The 18,445-nt window shown below is 40.7% G+C and overlaps 1 protein-coding gene across 1 annotated transcript; it reads left to right on the top strand.

Annotated features, from left to right (window-relative positions):
- Positions 1-15,492: 15,492 nt before the first annotated feature.
- LOC145099248 (zinc finger BED domain-containing protein RICESLEEPER 2-like) lies at positions 15,493-18,112 on the top strand. The gene is made up of 6 exons (XM_079036837.1): positions 15,493-16,271; positions 16,360-16,830; positions 16,904-16,997; positions 17,072-17,842; positions 17,926-17,961; positions 18,059-18,112. The coding sequence occupies exons 1-6, from the start codon at positions 15,493-15,495 to the stop codon at positions 18,110-18,112; spliced, it is 2,205 nt and encodes a 734-aa protein (XP_078892963.1).
- Positions 18,113-18,445: the final 333 nt, after the last annotated feature.

Below are 18,445 nucleotides of genomic sequence, written 5' to 3'. Positions count from 1 at the left end.
AGATTTGGAACATTCCATTCAGACGTTGCTTTTATCTGAGTTCAGTGAATTTAAGCAGAATACCGATGAAACTGTTACTCAGACGTTCGATCGCTTCAATCATCTTCTTAGCAAGATGATCAAACATGATATAGAAAGGAAGCTGACTGAACAGAAGGTTACCTTTTTGAATGGCCTAAGATCCGAGTGGAGAGCTGTCGTGTCCACAGGCAAAGCTCATGAGCAGTTCAAATCTTATTCGCTGGCAAAGCTGGTGGGAATCTTGAAATCTCAAGAAAAGATTGTCATGCAAGAGTGTTTTTTCAAGTTTGGGGTCCTTGGCCCTCCTGTCTAAAAGCAAAAATGTGGTAGAAAATGAAGATCTGAACCTAGAAGACTATGATCTTACTTCTGAAGATTATGCAATGATGGTGTCTAATCCAAAGAGGTTCATCAAGAAAAGGTTCCCTACCAATAAGAACCGAAATTGGCAGGGAAGCTATAGTTCTGAAAAGGTTAGGGAGAAGCCAAAGACAGAAGAACCAAAGAAAGAGGCGAAGGCTGAAGGAGATTCTGGCGTCAACTGCTACTACTATGGAGGAAAGAACCATTATGCCAAAGACTGCGTTCTGAAGAAAATGGCAGAAAAGGATGAGGAGAAAGATGAAGAGGCTATGTTGATGAAAAAGCTGGAAGAGATCAAGAGGAAGAAAGTTGCTACTAACCCTTCTATGAATGCTCTTATTGTACAGGGTTCGACAGAGGATGACGAGTTCGGTGGCGTGTAGGTGTGGTCAACCGACTCAGAGGATGATGAAGTCAGGAAGCCATCTCATGGAAAGGCATATGTTGCGAGAGGTGACGAAAGCAGTGGGAAGTGTTTGATGGTGACTGATGTATCTCACATGAGGGGATACAATACAGACGGTGGGAATGAGGACACCAAGGAGCGAGAGGACTTATGTTTCACATCAAAACCTCTCAGTATGCAGATCAATGAGCTTGATGAATTGATCAAGAAGGTACAATCTCTTTTTATTTCATTTAAAGTCCCACATAAATCATATGAAAGAGAATTAAATAGCTTAAATTCAAGAATTTCAAATCTGGATAGTTGTTTAACTCAAACACGGGTCACCAATTCTAACCTAACTGACCAAATAAGCAGGGTATCATCCAAGAGTGGGGAACGAAGGATGTGGATAGAGCTGAAGGATTCAGAGCTGATTAAGTCTAAGGACGAAAACATTTATTTACAAAGAGACAATTTAAAACTTTTGAAACAGAGAAATGTTTTTTGTTTAATTGCTAAACGTCTTTATACTAACATCACTCAACTACATCTAAACTGTGAAATAGGGCAGAAAATTCATCGTATGATTTTACCCTTCCTTGAGTTTAAGGAGGATGAAATCGATGTTGAAGCATATAACTGCGAAAGTGTTGTATCGTCTGATGATGTGAATCCCACCTATATGTATGGTCTGGACAAAATCGAATCTTTTATAAAGTCCAAGGACCATAAGGACATGCTAAAAAACCTTTTGGATGAAAACGATAAACTGAAACTAAGGACTGAAACCATACAAAAATTTGACTCACTAAATGCCAACTTAAGCTCAGAAAATAAAATTGATGTTGAAAACGCGTCTGAGCTTAATGAGGATGATGATATGAGCGTAATTTCTGTAGAGGATGAAGTCGATTGTTCTGAGTTTGTCAAGAGCGAACCCGAAAACCACAAAAATCTTATTTCTGAAAATTTTGTGGAGTTTGCTCGATTGTCCCAAAATAAGTCCCCGATTCTAGAAGAAAAGGTTGTTGTGTACCAAAAGGTGAGAACAACACCAAATCAGGTATATAAGGTCACAGGAGTAACCGAACATCAAACAGCCGAACTCACTGCCATAGTGAACGAAGATAATGCAGATGGTTGTGATGAGTTTTTCTGGTCTGCTCCTATAGATAATGCCGACGAAACTGTTGGTCTGTCAGAGCGGACATCCTAGAAAACCAAAGGCAGATATGTGCCAGAGCCACTAAACAAGCCTGACAACTTCGATGTGCCAAGCACTAGTGGTACAAAAGAAGTTCCTGTAGAAGAACTCACTTCCACAAACGAAACATCATCAGTGAAAAGTGAACCGGCTGACAAGAAGCAGAAGCAAAAGGCTAACATTCACAAACAGCCAAAACAAGTGAAGGATCAAAAGCAGCAAAGGAATCTGAGATACAAAAAGAATCTCTCAGATTGAAAGCAGTTTTGGTGATCTCAAAACGCTCATTTCTCTTATCATAACAAAAATTCAAAGTCAGAGAAAAGTGTTGTCAGGCCGCAAGAGGGCAACAACAACCGAAAGGACAAGTTCGGTTCAGAGAGCACCAGCAACCGAAAGCATAGGTTCGATTCCGAAAGCAAAAGCTACCAAAGTTCAAGGTTCGGTCCCTCTAATGATCAAAAACAAAAGGGTCACTTAGAACCTCACGTCAGGAAACATTCTCAGTCCAAATTCTCTCATTCTAATACTTCTCATTCTAAACCTAATTCTGTTCCTGCTCAAAGTTCAAATTCTTCAAAGGATTTGAAAGGAAAATCGAAGGTTTCCATAGTCAAGAATGACCGAAAGCAGTCCAAGGCCCAAACGCCAAAACCTGAAACCAAAACGACTGTAACTAATCCTAACAAAATCAAAGTATACACCATTAAGAAGAAAGATGAAACGACATTAATAAAAAGAACATATCTTGTTGATGTTTCTCTTACTATTCTTGTTCCTGTGAAAGGCTCACGTGGACCCAAGAAACTTTGGGTTCCTAAATCTGCTTAATTTTTGCAGGTTATTAGTGACGAGCAGTTCGACGAAGAATGGTATATTGACAGTGGCTGCTCACGTCACATGACATGAAGGAAGGAAGAGCTAAGGGAATTTCGATCTCTTCAGAATGGTGGGAATGTCAAGTTCGGGAACAACTCATATGGAACGATAAAGGGATATGGGATGATAACCAATGGAGATTTCACTATAAGAAAGGTGGTGTACGTTGAAGGGCTACAACATAATCTCATCAGTGTATCTCAGCTTGTTGGAGGTACCGGTCTTAAAGTTTCATTTGACGATGAGGGTTCGGAAATCATAGAGAAGAAAACAAAAAGGGTGATTCTCAAATCAGAGCGCAAAGGCGAAATGTTTCCTCTCAATCTCAAACCTATCAAAGGAAATCCAACTATCTGTCTGTTATCCAAAGCTCATTCTGATGAAAGTTGGTTGTGGCACCGAAGGCTCTCCCATCTCAACTTCAAGGATATCAACAAGCTTGTCACTGGAGGTCATGTTCGGGGTCTTCCATTGCTCAAGTTTGATCGAGAACATTTGTGTGCTTCATGTGAAATAGGGAAGCAGAGTCGTCAAATTCACCCATCCATTATAAACACTAAAGTTGTCGAACCACTTGAGTTACTTCACATTGACTTATGTGGTCCATCATCTATCGAAAGCATTGGCGGTAGCAAGTATATTCTTGTTATTGTTGATGACTTTTCACGTTTTACATGGGTGTTATTTCTGAAGCACAAATCTGAGGCCACTCTCAAGCTAAAGATGTTTATTAAGCAGGTTGAAGTGCAACTGAGAAAAGTCGTTCGCAACATCAGGAGCGACAATGGACTGGAGTTCAAAAACAAAGAATTTGAAGACTTTTTGGCAGAAAAAGGAACCAGTCATAACTTCTCAGCCCCCTACACCCCTCAACAGAACGGTATTGTCGAAAGACGAAACCGATCCTTGTGTGAGGCGGCCCGAACGATGCTAAGTTTCGCTTCTCTACCCTTATATTTCTGGGCTGATGCTATTGCTGCAACATGTTTTACGCAGAACAGGTCCTATCTCAACAAGCGGTTTTCTCTTACTCCTTATGAGATCATCAACAACAGGAAGCCGAACGTTAAATTCTTCCATTTATTCGGCTCACGAAGCTTCCTCTTCAACTCTAAAGAACATCGTAACAAGTTCGACGTTAAAGCTTATGAAGGAATTTTTCTGGGATAATCACTCACTTCAAAAGCATACCGGGTTTTAAATAAGCGTTCGAGGAAGATCGAAGAAACGTATTATGTGACTTTCGACGACAGCTACGTCAAAAAGCTAAAGGCCACTGAAGAAGCAATTGGAGAGATCTTCACTCAAACAGGTCAAGTCACGGCCTCGATTGCTAATTTGTTTGAATAGTTTGTAGAACTATTTGATGAACCTGAGAAAGCTACTCTTTCGGAACCCAAGGCAGCAGACAACAAAGTCGACCATCTGAAGCAAATCGTCGAAGATGCCGCCAAACGAATGGGTGAAGGAGAACATGTTCCAAACGAACCTCCAAAGCATGGTGCTTCAGTTGAGGAGGGAGAATCCACCTTCTTCAAAACAACCGAGCTCACAAATTGAGGGGGAGATTTCCATTCCAGTTCCACCCGAAAGCTCAATACCACCCGAAAGCTCAACACCACCCGAAAGTCCTGTAGCACCAGAAAGTCCAGCTACACCTGAAAGCTCATCAGTCGAGGGGGAGAATGCCGATGTGTTTTATGACGATGATAGCCAATCTGAATTAGAAGAAATGCTGAATGATGAATTGGATCCATCCTATGATCCAAATTACCCTCCTCTTGTTGAGTGGACCAGAGATCATCCTGTTTCACAGGTAGTGGGTAATGTCTCTGAAAGGGTCCTGACCCGATCTCAACTGAAGGAAAAGCAAACTTCTCTATTCTCCAAAGTAGATTTATGTATGTACAATTCTTTCGTCTCAAAAGTTGAACCAAAGATAGTTAATACTGCTCTTGATCACTCTGACTGGGTTCAAGCTATGCAAGACGAACTCAACGAGTTCGAAAGAAACAAGGTTTGGCGCCTCATTCCAACTCCTAAAGACGCCTCAGTTGTTGGTCTCAAATGAGTATTCAGAAATAAAATGGACAAGGAAGGCAATGTGATTCGAAACAAAGCTCGTCTCGTGGTGAAAGGATACTGCCAGGATGAAGGAATTGACTATGAGGAAACTTTTGCTCCGGTAGCGAGGCTGGAATCTGTTCGAATATTTCTGTCCTATGCTGCACATAAGAACTTTGAGGTCTACCACATGGACGTGAAATGCGCCTTTCTGAATGGAGAACTTGAAGAAACCGTTTATGTGGAGCAACCTCCTGGGTTTGTCAATGAAAAGTACCCCAATCACTGCTATATTCTGGACAAAGCGGTTTACGGTCTGAAACAAGCACCTAGGGCATGGTATGAAACGCTAACCAAGTTTTTAAAGATGTCAAAATTCAAACAAGGATCGGTTGACCCAACCTTCTTTCGTAATAAGGAAGGTAACCACCTTATGATTGTTCAAATCTATGTCGATGATATCATCTTTGGCTCAACGAATCCTAGCTTAATAGCTGAATTCAGAAAGCTGATGGAGACTAAATTTGAAATGAGCTCAATGGGTCCGATTAACTTTTTCCTTGGTTTAAATATTAGATAGGGACCCGAAGGCATCTTTATCAACCAGGAAGCTTACACCAAGACTCTTCTTGCTAAATTTGGCATGATGGGAGACTCAAAAGTTAAAGTTCCAATGGCATTCGGCACTAAGCTTACACCATCCTTGGAGACACCGGCAGTCGATATTACGTTATATCGTCAGATGATTGGTTCTTTAATGTACCTTACTGCTAGCAGGCCTGATATAATGTTTTCTGTTTGTTACTGTGCTAGATTTCAGGCAAATCCTCGTGAACCCCATATGCTTGCAGTGAAGAACATACTCAGGTATCTGAAACGAACCACCTCTCTCGGTTTATGGTATCCATCAAACTCAGGTTTCTTCGTTCAAGCCTACTCAGATGCAAACCTTGGAGGTTGTGTTTTAGACAAGAAAAGCACCACTGGAGGCTGCCAATTCCTAGACGGGAAGTTGGTTAGCTGGCAATCAAAGAAACAGACATGTGTATCTCTGTCTACAGCCGAAGCAAAGTACATCGCAGATGCCTCCTGTACATCTCAAGTGATTTGGATCCAAAGCCAGCTCCGGGACTATGGACTCAATATGAAAAAGATCCCACTATATTGTGACTCAGAAAGTGCAATTAGGATCTGTCATAACCCAGTGCAACATTCCAAGACCAAGCATATAGCACTGAGGTATCACTTCATAAAGGATCATGTGGAAGATGGGAACGTCGAAATTCACTTTGTTCGAACCACTGATCAACTGGCCGACATCTTCACCAAAGCTCTTCCTGAAGCTTCTTTCAACAAAATTCTACAAGGGCTAGGAATGATGGAATCGGAGTCAGTACCAAAGATTACTTCTCAAGATCAAAAGTTGGAAGCGAAATAGATCGAACGTTCGGGTTCGGGTCTCGTGTATGCCGAAATAAACCGAACGCTCAGGTTCAGGTTTTATTCTGGTGTACCGAAATGAACCGAACGCTCGGGTTCGGTCGTATCATCTGCTCTTCGCTTATCACTCAAAGGTAGTTTCTTTGGTTGTAAATTTGTTGTTTTATTTTCTCGAATTCATTTATCTTATTATCAAAGTTCTTTTCTTTTTCAAACTTATTTTTTTTGGCACCCGAAATAGACCGAACGCTCGGGTTCGGTTCCAATTTTTTTTCTTAAAAACCCGAAATAGACCGAACGCTCGGGTTCGGTTCCAATTTTTTTAAGTGTTTCCATTTTTTTAAGTTTTTTTTGAAATCAAAAAATTCCAAATTTTTTTTTTACTCTTTTTCTTGTTTTCTTTTCGTTACTTCAAAAACTAGTTAAGTGTCCCTAGAAGCATGCTGCTGTATGTGTCTAAAGCCTCACCTGATTCTGAATAATAGCCTTACTGACTTGGTACGAACAAACCTTGTCTTCCCAATTAGGCTTTCATATTTATTCTAATCATGAGCTACCTAACTCTCTTCTCACCTGAGATAAGAGTTTTCTGCTTGGTCCCTATTTTAACAGCAGAGGTACTTTGAGTTTCTTTACACCATCTACACTACTTTTCTTCATCTTATTCGCTTCACAAACGTAACCCTTGAGACTCTCAGAAATTACCACTGAGGTTTATGGTTACACAATTTCTGTGTTCATGATCTTAGTCCCGTGTCACTACGTGCTAAGTGAAACCCACAATTCAATTCCTACTAATGAATTGACGGACTTATCCATGGGGATACAAAGTAAAATCTCTAATTTCCTTTTGAGTGATTTCTATGAAATTGTTAAAACCGATAACATTTCTTCCCTTGGAATCCAGTTTTATTTTTTTTTTGAGATTTTACATACATTATTTTACCTTGCCACTTAAATTATCTCCAACCCACTTGTTCAACAGACTACACTGGTCTCATAAGTACTTCGTTTGATTTCTATCTTATATCAAGATCAAGAATTCTGAATTGAAGCGAAAGCCACCCAAATAAACCTAATTAAAAGAAGCTTTTCAACACTTCTTAATAAGTGTCTGATCGTTATTCAACGGGAAACCACACACACACCTTAAGGTCTCTCTTGACTTTGAAGGAAGAGATTCGTGCCCGAGATCCATTGTTTCGTGTCTTTATTGACATCACATAATCCCTCAAATGTGTTGCTTTATTTCTTTTTCTTTTACACACTAAGCACGAAAATCTTTTTGATTTTCCATAATTCCGATTTCATTAGTTACAAGGCATTTTAATGGGATTGGCAGTTATAAACGGGTTGTGGTTAATATTAATCCACGTGGGTAATTTTGCTTTAAAGATGCCGTTAAAACAATAAGATGATAAAATGCTGACTCAGGCGGGAGTCAAATCAATTTGATTTCAAACGGCGCTAGAAGGCCAGGCATGCGAATTGGAAACGTTTCATCTAAAAATGGCGCCTGATGGGAAGGCGTGTAAATCGGTACTGACACTCTCTCTCATGCGTAATCATCGGCAATACCAACTGTCACGCTCCGAAAAACTCTTCGTATTTCACTCGAAGATTGGGGAAAAATTCTTCTCTCTCCTCTACCCACAGTATAAAAGCTAACGTAAACCTTTGTTTCCCTCTTTACTGCACCTATATTTCCAGAGAGCAAGAAAACCCTCAAACACTCAACTATTCATCATCTCTCCCATTTTCTTCACAACAATGGCGGATTCTTCATCAGTTCACGCTACTTCACACATCTTGCCGATTCGTCCCCAGAAGAGTTTGATTATTGATCTTACTCCTCATGTGTACGACGCTTTCATGTTCCCGATTATCGAGTGTCTCAAGTACTCGCCGATTGCTCCTGCTCTTACCAAGGTTGAAGCAGTTCCTATGGAGTTCTTATCTCAGATCTTCGCCACTGCTCATTACGACAAGGCAGTCGACAGGATTTTCTTCGATGTGCTCGATCACAAGGCGTCGATCTCCAAACAACGTTTCTGCTCGATTTTGGGGTTTGAACCTGATTCAACTAGGGTTAACCCTGAATCGATTCCGGTGGGTCACCTGTTTTCAATGTTCTACAACATGGGGTACACCGAGGTGCTGACTACGGTCACGAAATTCAAGAAATCGTGCCTGCCTCCTCAGTGGAATGGGTTATTTACGGTACTGTTCAAGGGGCTGTCTGAACGCAGTGCTGGATCGGACGGGGCAAGTCGTCTTTTTCTCTCGATTCTATACGGGGTCTACAACGGAATCAATATGGACTACGGATCGGTCCTTTGGCAACAACTTATTCAGAGTCTCTCTTCAACTTCTCGGCACTCTGAGATTTCATACGCCCTTTTCTGGACTCTTGTTACTAAGTGGGTGATGGACAAGCACAACATCCCCATTGTTGCTGGTTCTCCAGTGTCTTCGATTGGTACTTTCCATACCACAAAGATCATTGTCTCCGACGCCTCAAAATTTCCCTTCAACGGTTCAATCCCTGAATCGATGTACGGCGTTGTTTCTGCTGACAGCTGGATTATAAAAACATACAAGGAGTTCCGACGCTCTGGTCCGAGAGAGCTTACTCCTGAGATGCTCAAGTCAATTCACGATGCTAACAAGCCTGCCCCAAGAGGAAAGAAGACTGATAAGGGCAAGCAGTTTGCAAAGGGAGCGAAAGGCCCATCTCCCAAGATGAGAAAAACCACCAAGGTTGTCCAATCCCCTCCGATGAAGAAGCGAAAAACCCAACCTAAGCGAAAACTGATCATCGCTTCATCCTCAAGCGAATCTGAGGAAGAGGGTTCTGATTCTGACGGATCTCCTTGTGGCAACACTCCACCACGCTCGCCTATACCAGAGATTCACATTTCCACTTCTCCAATTTCTTCTCCACCAGTTACTATTCCTATTTCTATTCCCCCATAACCTCCACCACTCAAATACCATCCACCTCCATCCCAGTACCCCCACCCATCTTTACAGAAGCAACAACAACAACTGCAGAAGTAAGAACCAACGAATCTGATACGGGGGTTCATACTGACGCACCCAAATCCACCTCAGCACCCGAACCCACACCAACAACCGAACATACCACCCAACCTTAACCTACCTTTACTACCGAGCCTCCAGCTTCAACACCACCATCATCTCCTGCTCATGCAACTGAGAGTGAAGAACCATTCCTCGGCGGAGAGGACATGGCCTTTGATTCGGTCTACTATAGTCCGTTTCAAGTTCAGAGTGACGGTGATGACGATGCTCCTATCACAAAGAAGCATCTCAAAGAGCTTCACAATAAAATCGATTCGCTCATCGCCTCATCTTCTACATCCCAGTCCTCCATCTCTGAAGTTGTCATACAGAAAATTGTTGATGCTTTTTCCAAAGCTCATCAAGTTTCTCTTGATTCCGCCACTGCAGCCATTGATGCCTCAACCAAAGCCTATGAGGCAGCGACCGAAAAAGTCGATAAACTATTTACTGATGCTTCTTCTTTATTGCAATCATTACAGGAAACTGCTGCAGCCACCAAAACAACGCTGGAACCAATTGTCAACCAGCTGGCTACATCAGTTGCATCAGAGCTAAAATCGTTCGCTTCTCTTCGTCAAACTCTTTCTGACGACAACTCAGCCTTCAAAACAACTATTGAGGAGCGCCTCTCCAAGCTTCAAGAAGACTTAGCTGCTGAGAACTCCCTCATGGATGCTCTTGCAAGGAAGACTACCGCTCTTAAGGTCAAGAGTATTCAACTCTCCAACTTTCAACAGGAGATTGAGTCTTTTCGATCTGAAAGAGAGATAATTTCTTCGTGTGTTTCGGATGTCCACGCATCCATTTCCAACATCTTGGAAGCACATGACCCGATTCTCAACTACTCTGTGAGGCGTGAACTTGCGAAAAAACTTGCTCCTGCCCTCTCTCTCCTGAGCAAGATTGAAGGGCTCCTTGATTTCGTGTCCATTCCGAAACAAGGGGGAGAAAAAGAGAATGTGTCTCAACCGCCTCCTACTTCAACAGCAATTCACACAACCGAACCTCCTCCAATAGGCCAAGCCTCAGGTTCCGGTGTGAAAGACAAGGGCAAGAAAATTGCTGAGGAGAGCGATGATGATGATAAGGAGACAATTGCCGATCTTTTAAAGAGACAGGGTCAAGATAAAGATGCAGACATCAGTGCCCGTGTAGCTAGAGAGGCTGAAGAAGCCGAAAGAAGACAAAAAGAACCTCACGACCTTCTCGAGAGCAGGAAAACTCTTTTTCCTCCTTGGACTCTTGAGAAGCTACTAAAAGAAGCCATCGAGACACCCAACATCTTGTGGCTAGAACCGGTGATCTCTTTAGATCGTTCTAACACTGTCGATTCTCAATTCGACATGCCACTAACCCGAAAGGCGTTTGTATTCCATGCCTTTGACAACACCGTTGAGTTCCCTCATCCCCATCCAAAGGTTGATCGGGACTTAGTCGATTTCTATCTGAGGGGCGCTCAACCACAGTACCAAACATGGAGCGCTCAGAAGATTATCAATGTTTGGGTTCTGAAGCCGTATAGGGAAGGAAACTTCACCAACGTTCAGTTTAAGGTGCTAAGGGGATCTGCTAAGACCGAACATGCCCTCTCGCTTGCTGATCTTCCCAACTTGAATCCATACGACTGGATCATCTTGCACAACATCCTTCTTACAAACGAAGCTGAATGTGGTCCGATCATCGACCACTTCAAGAGGATGCTTGTCTGCTATATAATGGAAGTCGCAAAGATGGATCAGGAGGTAGCGAGCATATTCAAGAAAAAGCCTACCATATCTGCTGTTGGCTCAGCAAGTGACCTAAACATGATGCAGATGGGAAAGATAGACCCGAAGAGAAACTCTGTTATGTTTACCAGAGATGAAGGCCAGCAATATCTTTTCGCTTTGGCAAACAAACATCTCTATACCACTGCATGTCTGGAACATGTCTTAGGGATTATCCATCGGTGCAAGCAGAACACAGTGGATGATAAAAAGTACTTTGACGACATGATTCAATGGTACATTCGCTTCAGACAGACTATCCTTGCGCTTATCTCGCGTCTGTTTAATACAACCAAGAAAGTTCCTGCTGCTGGTCCAAGAAAGAAGAAATGATAGTCTCGCTCCAAATTGACGCAAAGGGGGAGATTGTTAGGCCCAGTATTGTGTTGCATCCATTGGGCTCATTAGCTAGTCCAATGTTTATCTCCGGTATGGGCCTGTCCATCCGTGAGTTTTGTAGGGTTTATTATAAATAGATGCTTGCATGCGTCCTAGAACGCAGGGATTAGAAACGATTAGATAAGTATTTTCAATCATATTCATCGTTCTTATTTTGTAACCCTAGAATCCTCTACAACGGAAGTTCTTAGTCGAGCTCTACTGAGGATTGAGTAATTGAATCATTCAACTCATTGTGATCCATACTTGTGTTATATTTCACTGTTTTTTTTATGTTCTTTATTTACCTGTTACAAAGATCTAATCGATCAAAAGAGTTTTTATAACTCATCAGCAAACTTGTATGCGGGTGGACTAGCGCCTTTATACCCCTAGTTAGTTCTTGTGGTGTCAAAGGTTGTTGACCCATGAGGATTTCAAAAGGGATTCTTCCGGTAGCCTCGCTCCATTATAGATTATAAGAAAATTGGGCTACATCAATTAACTTAGCCCAATCCCGTTGATTAGCACTAACAAAGTGCCTTAGATAAATCTCCAGCAAATGATTCACCCTCTCGGTTTTTCCATCAGTTTGCGGGTGGAAACTGGTCGAAAAGTGGAGCTCGGAACCCATAAGCTTAAATAATTCTCTCCAAAATTTTCCAGTAAAGCGAGGGTCTCTATCACTTATGATGCTCCGAGGGAGTCCCCAATACTTTGCCACATGTTTGAAGAATAACCGACCAACTTCCTCAGCTGTGCAATCTCTGGGCACGGGAATGAACGTCCCGTATTTGGAGAAACGGTCTACGACCACCATGATGGAACCACAACCTTCAGATGTAGGTAAGGCCGAGATGAAATCCAAAGTTATACTTTCCCAAGGGTGCTCCGCAATCGGCAACGGTTCTAACAACCCTGCTGTCTTGGACTGCTCCACCTTGTCTTGTTGGCATACGAGACATGTCCGAACATAGGCGTCTACATCGTCCCTCATCCTTGGCCAGTAGTAAGTCTTTTCTACAATTGCCATGGTTCGGTGTGTTCCAGGATGCCCTGCCCATTTTGAATCGTGGCATTCTTTTAGGACTTCTCTCCTTAAGTTGTCCCATTTCGGAACATACATTCGATTGCCGATAGTGAGTAATAGTCCATCTTCGACCCAAAATTTTTGAGTCTTCCCTTCTTTAGCCATCTCCATTAAGCTTTTTGTTAACGGGTCATGGCTTATTCCTTTTTTGATGCGATCAGTAAATGAGCAGGTTACCCGAGAGATGGTTGCCAATTCCGCTTTCCGACTTAGAGCATCGGCGATGACATTTGCCTTTCCTGGCTTATACTCCATGACATAATCGTACTCAGCCAAGAAATCTTGCCAACGGGCTTGCTTGGGACTTAGCTTTTTCTGATTTTGAAAGTAGCTTGTAGTGACATTTTCAGTTTGAATTACAAGCCGATTCCCGAGTAAATAATGTCTCCATACTCGAAGGCAATGTATAATCGCCATCATCTCCTTATCATGTATCGGATACCTTCGCTCGGTCTCATTAAGTTTCCGACTTTCATACGCGACCGGATGACCTTCTTGTAACAAAACACCGCCTATAGCAAAGTCTGAGGCATCAGTTTGTACCTGGAACGGCTTCGAGTAATTTGGTAACACTAGAATTGGTTCTTTCGTGACGGCCTTCTTTAGCTCCTCAAACGTTTCTTGACACTTATCCGTCCACTCACACACGGCCTTCTTTTTAAGTAGATCCGTTAGTGGAGTTGACCTTGCTGAGTATTCTGATATGATTCTTCAATAATAATTAACCAGACCTAGGAACGATCGTAGTTCGGACACGTTCTTAGGTGGTTCCCATTCTGAAATTGCTTTTATTTTTCTTTCATCCATGTAGATCCTACCGTCCTTAATCTTATGCCCAAGGAATGTTACGTCGGGCTGGGAAAAAGTTCATTTCTCCATCTTCACATACAACTGGTTTTCCTTTAATGACTGAAAAACCAATCTTAGATGTTCCACGTGTTCCTCCAACGTTTCTGAGTAGACTACGATGTCGTCTAGATATACTACTACAAACTTATCCAAGAACGGATGGAAGATTTTGTTCGTGAGGGTGCAAAATGTGGCCGGTGCGTTTGTGAGTCCAAAGGGCATGACCAAGAACTCAAACGTTCCATACCTGGTCACACATGTTGTCTTTGGCTCGTCTCCCACTGCTATGCGAACTTGCCAATACCCCGATCGTAGATCTAACTTTGTGAACCATCGAGCATTTGTGAGTCGATCGAAGAGATCGGAGACTAAGGGGATTGGGTACTTGTTCTTCACGGTTACCTTATTCAAGGCTCGATAGTCAATACACATTCTTAGACTACCATCCTGTTTCCTTTGGAACAATACTGGGGCGCCAAACGGAGCTTTGGAAGGTCTGATGAAGCCAGCGTCTAGTAACTCCTTCAACTGTTTTCTTAGCTCTTCTAATTCTGGTGGTGCCATTCGGTCCGGTCTCAATGCTGGTGGCCTTGCTCCTGGTTCTAATTCTATCTCATGATCTACCTCTCTTCGTGGTGGTAGTTTCTTGGGTAATTTCGGTGGCATTACCTCTTTAAATTCCTCAAGTACCTTCTTGATTTTGTTCGGTACCTCCATTCCGGAAAATCGACTTCTTCTTTTAATATGGCTAGGAATGTCACCTCGCCCCTTCGAAGGCCTTTGCTAAGTTGCATGGCTGAAATGATATGGGAATTCTCCTTGCTTCTTTCTAAGGGAACGATGTGAATTGAGGATCCCTTGGTAGGGGTGTAAGTGAGCCGAGCTACTCGTGAGCTATTCGGAATCGACTCGTTAAAAACTCGACTCGAACTCGATTTAAACGAGCCCGAGTCGAGCCTGAGCTTTACTCGGGGCTCATTTATTAAACGAGCTCGAGCCCGAGCTTTTAAACCGAGCTCGACTAGGGCTCGCGAGCTTAAACGAGCTTATATACATTATAATATAAATATTTTTTTTCACTCCTTATATTATATATTTATATTATTAATATTATTAATTTAATAATTTGTTTCCTTAATTTCTTTAATTTAATAATTTGTTTCCTTAATTTCTATGAATTGAAATCAAACAACGTGCCTGCCTTCCTGCCTTTGCCGACCTTCCCCTTATTTCGTACACACATACGGCATATACCCTACGAGAATACGGCGGTCGACATACCATTACTTGTTTACCATATAGGACGACGTCGCGAGTCGCAACGATAATTAATCCTTTATTTCCAAATTCCAATTGACGATCGACGTAAGTTTTATTTCCGAATCCAGTCGACGTTGCCGTCCCGAATCCATCTCGTTCTCAACAGACAACAGGTATGATTATTATTAATTGCTATTTGCGATCCTGTGATAGAATGAATTTATTGATATAGTGATAACAGCGGATTCTTTTTCGTTCATAAGTTATATAGTTGTTAAATTATCGCATGCAACTTCAATGTCTATTATGGGTTCTGGATAGTTTAATCCTAATTCGACTCCTGAAGCTTGAAGAACAGCAAGTGGTGCATTCCATGGATGATGTGTTTATTATAGTATCATATATACTTTCGTTGTTTTGTATTAGTGTTGTAGTTTTAAAAATCTACCAAATTAAAGGAATGAAACTTAAGAATATAGCAATGTGATAACCTGTTTGCTTTTCTTTTCTTTTCTTACATATTAATTCACCTTTTTTACAAATTGCAACCTCATCACCTGTTTGTTGTTTTCAATTTACTTTTGCATAAATATTATGTGTATTTGTTGGTGTTCATGGTGTTATAGTGAGTTGTTTAGTTTTGCATAAATATTATTTCAAATTGATGTATCTAAAATTTGTATTGTTTTCTTATGAAGATTCAATGGATGATGGAGGGTCTACAACAAACCTGTTAAGTCCAATAAATGATATGGGGGTCGAAACAGGTGTTGGGATTGATAATCCGTCATCACAATTAGTACATGGTATGGATCACACAACTACTCCAAATGAAGATACGACAAGTCAAATTCCTAATGAAAATGAAAGTGTGACAGAAAAAAATAACGAAGCTGGTGAAGATGAAGTACAATTAACGAGAAAACGAAAAAAAACATCAAAAGTATGGGATGACTTTGTTGTAGTTACACTCCGAGATGGTACGAAAAAAGCCGAGTGCACTCACTGTAAGTCGAGGTTGGCTGTTACTGGTTCAGGTCCTACATCATCATATAGAAGACACCTAAACAGCTGTATCCCCCATAAACAATGGCAAAAAAACCAACAAAAACTAAATTTTCAGCCTAGTGGGTGTGATGTGGATTCTGTGCCACCATTGATCGGACCGGATACAAAATATGATGAAAACAAGATGAGGGAGGCCATAGCTAATTGGATACTAAGTACTGAGCAACCGTTTGCTACTGTGGAAGATGTCATGTTTGTGAAAATGATGAGGACAGCTACTCCATTGTTTGAGAAAGTAAGCAGAGTTACAATTACATCAGACTGTTTTAAGGTATACGAGCATGAGAAGAAAAGGTTGAAAGCCCTTACAAAAGCTGCCTCTAAAATCAGTTTAACAACAGATTGTTGGAAGTCTTCGCATCAGAAAATTGAGTATATGGTTATTACTGCACACTTTGTAGATCATAATTGGAGGTTTAACAAGTTGCTCAATTTTAATATTTAATTATTTATCTTTTTCTTTCTATCATATTTTAATTTATATCTCAACGTTTTTCTATAGATTACAGAAACGTGTATTAAGTTTTGTACATGTTCCTCCTCCTCGTACTGCGGTTGATATTGCTGATGGTATTTACAAGTGTTTGCAAGAGTGGGAAATTAAAGATAAGATTTTCACCATCTCAGTTGACAATGCAGCTTATAATGACAAAGCTTTAAGAAGATTGAAAGAAACTTTTTCGCGTGTAAGAAAACTTTCATGTGGTGGTAGATTATTTCATATACGGTGTTGTGCACATATATTGAATCTTCTAGTGAAAGATGGTCTTGCAATAATTGATCATATCATCGGTGATGTTCGTGAGGGTTTAAAGTATATTAACAATTCGGAGGGTAGACGTCTAAATTTTTCAAAGGCTGCACATCAAATGCAAATACGTGATCGGAAGTTAATGCTTGATGTTCCAACACGATGGAACTCAACCTATGATATGTTGTGCATGGCTCTAAAGTTCAAAGATGCTTTCCCAAGGTATAATAAAATATACCTTAAAGTTTTTAACACATGTTCATATTCACTAACACCTTAATTGTGGTTTTCTCAGGTATGCAGAGTATGAACCACATTTTCATCACTTGCCAACTGACGAAGATTGGGAAAATGTTCAAAGTGTATGTGAAATTTTGAAGGTTTTTAAGGTTTGTGTTTAATATGCATAATATTTTATAAATAAATGATTTTTTTGTTGACTAAATCCAACGATTATGTTTAGGTGTGCACGAATATCATCTCAGGCAGTGATTATCCTACTGCTAATTTATATCTAATTGAAGTGTTTAGAGTGAAGCAAACTCTTGATAAAGGTTCATTATCTGCAAATGAGTTTATTCGTGATATGGTGAAGAAAATGAAGGAAAAGTTTGACAAGTATTGGGGTGAGTGCCACCTTGTAATGGCAATAGCTTCTGTGTTAGATCCACGGTTCAAGATGAAGTTGGTTGAATTTTGTTTTCCAACACTTTATCAAAATTCAGACGAGAACATTAAAGAAGTGAAGAATGCACTTTATGAAATGTATTCAGAGTATTTAGAGATGCATGATACATTAGTTAGGGAATCTGCAGCACATGGAAGCGAACATGAAAGAAATGTTTTAGGGTTGAATGAAGGTACATCACTTGGATCTGGATGGGAGGCATTTGGAGAGTTCATAAAGACTGTAGATTTGGAGAGACCAGAAAAGTCAGAGCTTGATATGTATTTAGAAGAGGGTGTTTATAGGGAGAAAGGACAAACAGGAATGGAATCATTTAATGCTTTAGAGTGGTGGAATGTGCACAAGTTAAAGTATCGTGTTTTGTCATTGATGGCTAGAGATGTACTTGCAATCCCGATTTCTACTGTTGCATCTGAAGCAACTTTTAGTGCCGGGGGTAGAGTTATTGATCCATATCGAGCTTCATTGGGGTCCGACACTGTACAAATGTTGATTTGCGGAGGAGATTGGATTAGGCAAGTTCATGGAGTTAAGAAAAAATTAAAGGTATATCTGAAATAATCAAAACCACATTATAATTGTTATTTTAATAGTTTAAATTATTGATTTTCAACCTTTTTATTTTGTAGAAAGAGGAGTTTCCTATTGAGGTTTTACTGCCTGAGGTGAACACAAAGTAATTGAAGGTAATTAGATGTGTTAAACAACAAATTGCTAATCTGAATAATATTTCAAAAAATGATTCCTTTGTACATTTTGCAGGTTTTGTGTATCGGAGGAGTGAAGCTGCATAAAGGAAGATTTGTCTATTTCTAGTCATTCAGTAATTAGGAGTTTAACTACTATTTTTGTAATTTGAGTTTTTACTCTTTATGTTTTTATAAATGGTTATATTTTAGACATTAAATCAATGCAAATGGAGAATCTATGAATGTATGTTTTGAAGTTAGAATTTGGATTATTCCCTTGAATATATGATAAAAAAATTAAACGATCCCAAAAACCATAAACGAGCTTGAGTCGAGCCTAAGCTCATTTAGGCTCGCGTGTCAAACAAAACGAGCCGAGCCTGAGCCGAGCTCGAGCTTCTTCTTTTTCCTACGAGCCGAGCACGAGCTTTGAAATTGGGCTCGAAACGAGCCAAGCTCG

The sequence above is a fragment of the Lactuca serriola genome, chromosome 4, assembly GCF_051521515.1.
Source record: "Lactuca serriola cultivar US96UC23 chromosome 4, Lser_US96UC23_V15, whole genome shotgun sequence".
In the NCBI taxonomy this organism is placed as follows: Eukaryota; Viridiplantae; Streptophyta; class Magnoliopsida; order Asterales; family Asteraceae; genus Lactuca; species Lactuca serriola.
The sequence above is the reverse complement of the archived record's forward strand: the minus strand, read 5'-3'. Positions and strand labels throughout refer to the sequence as shown.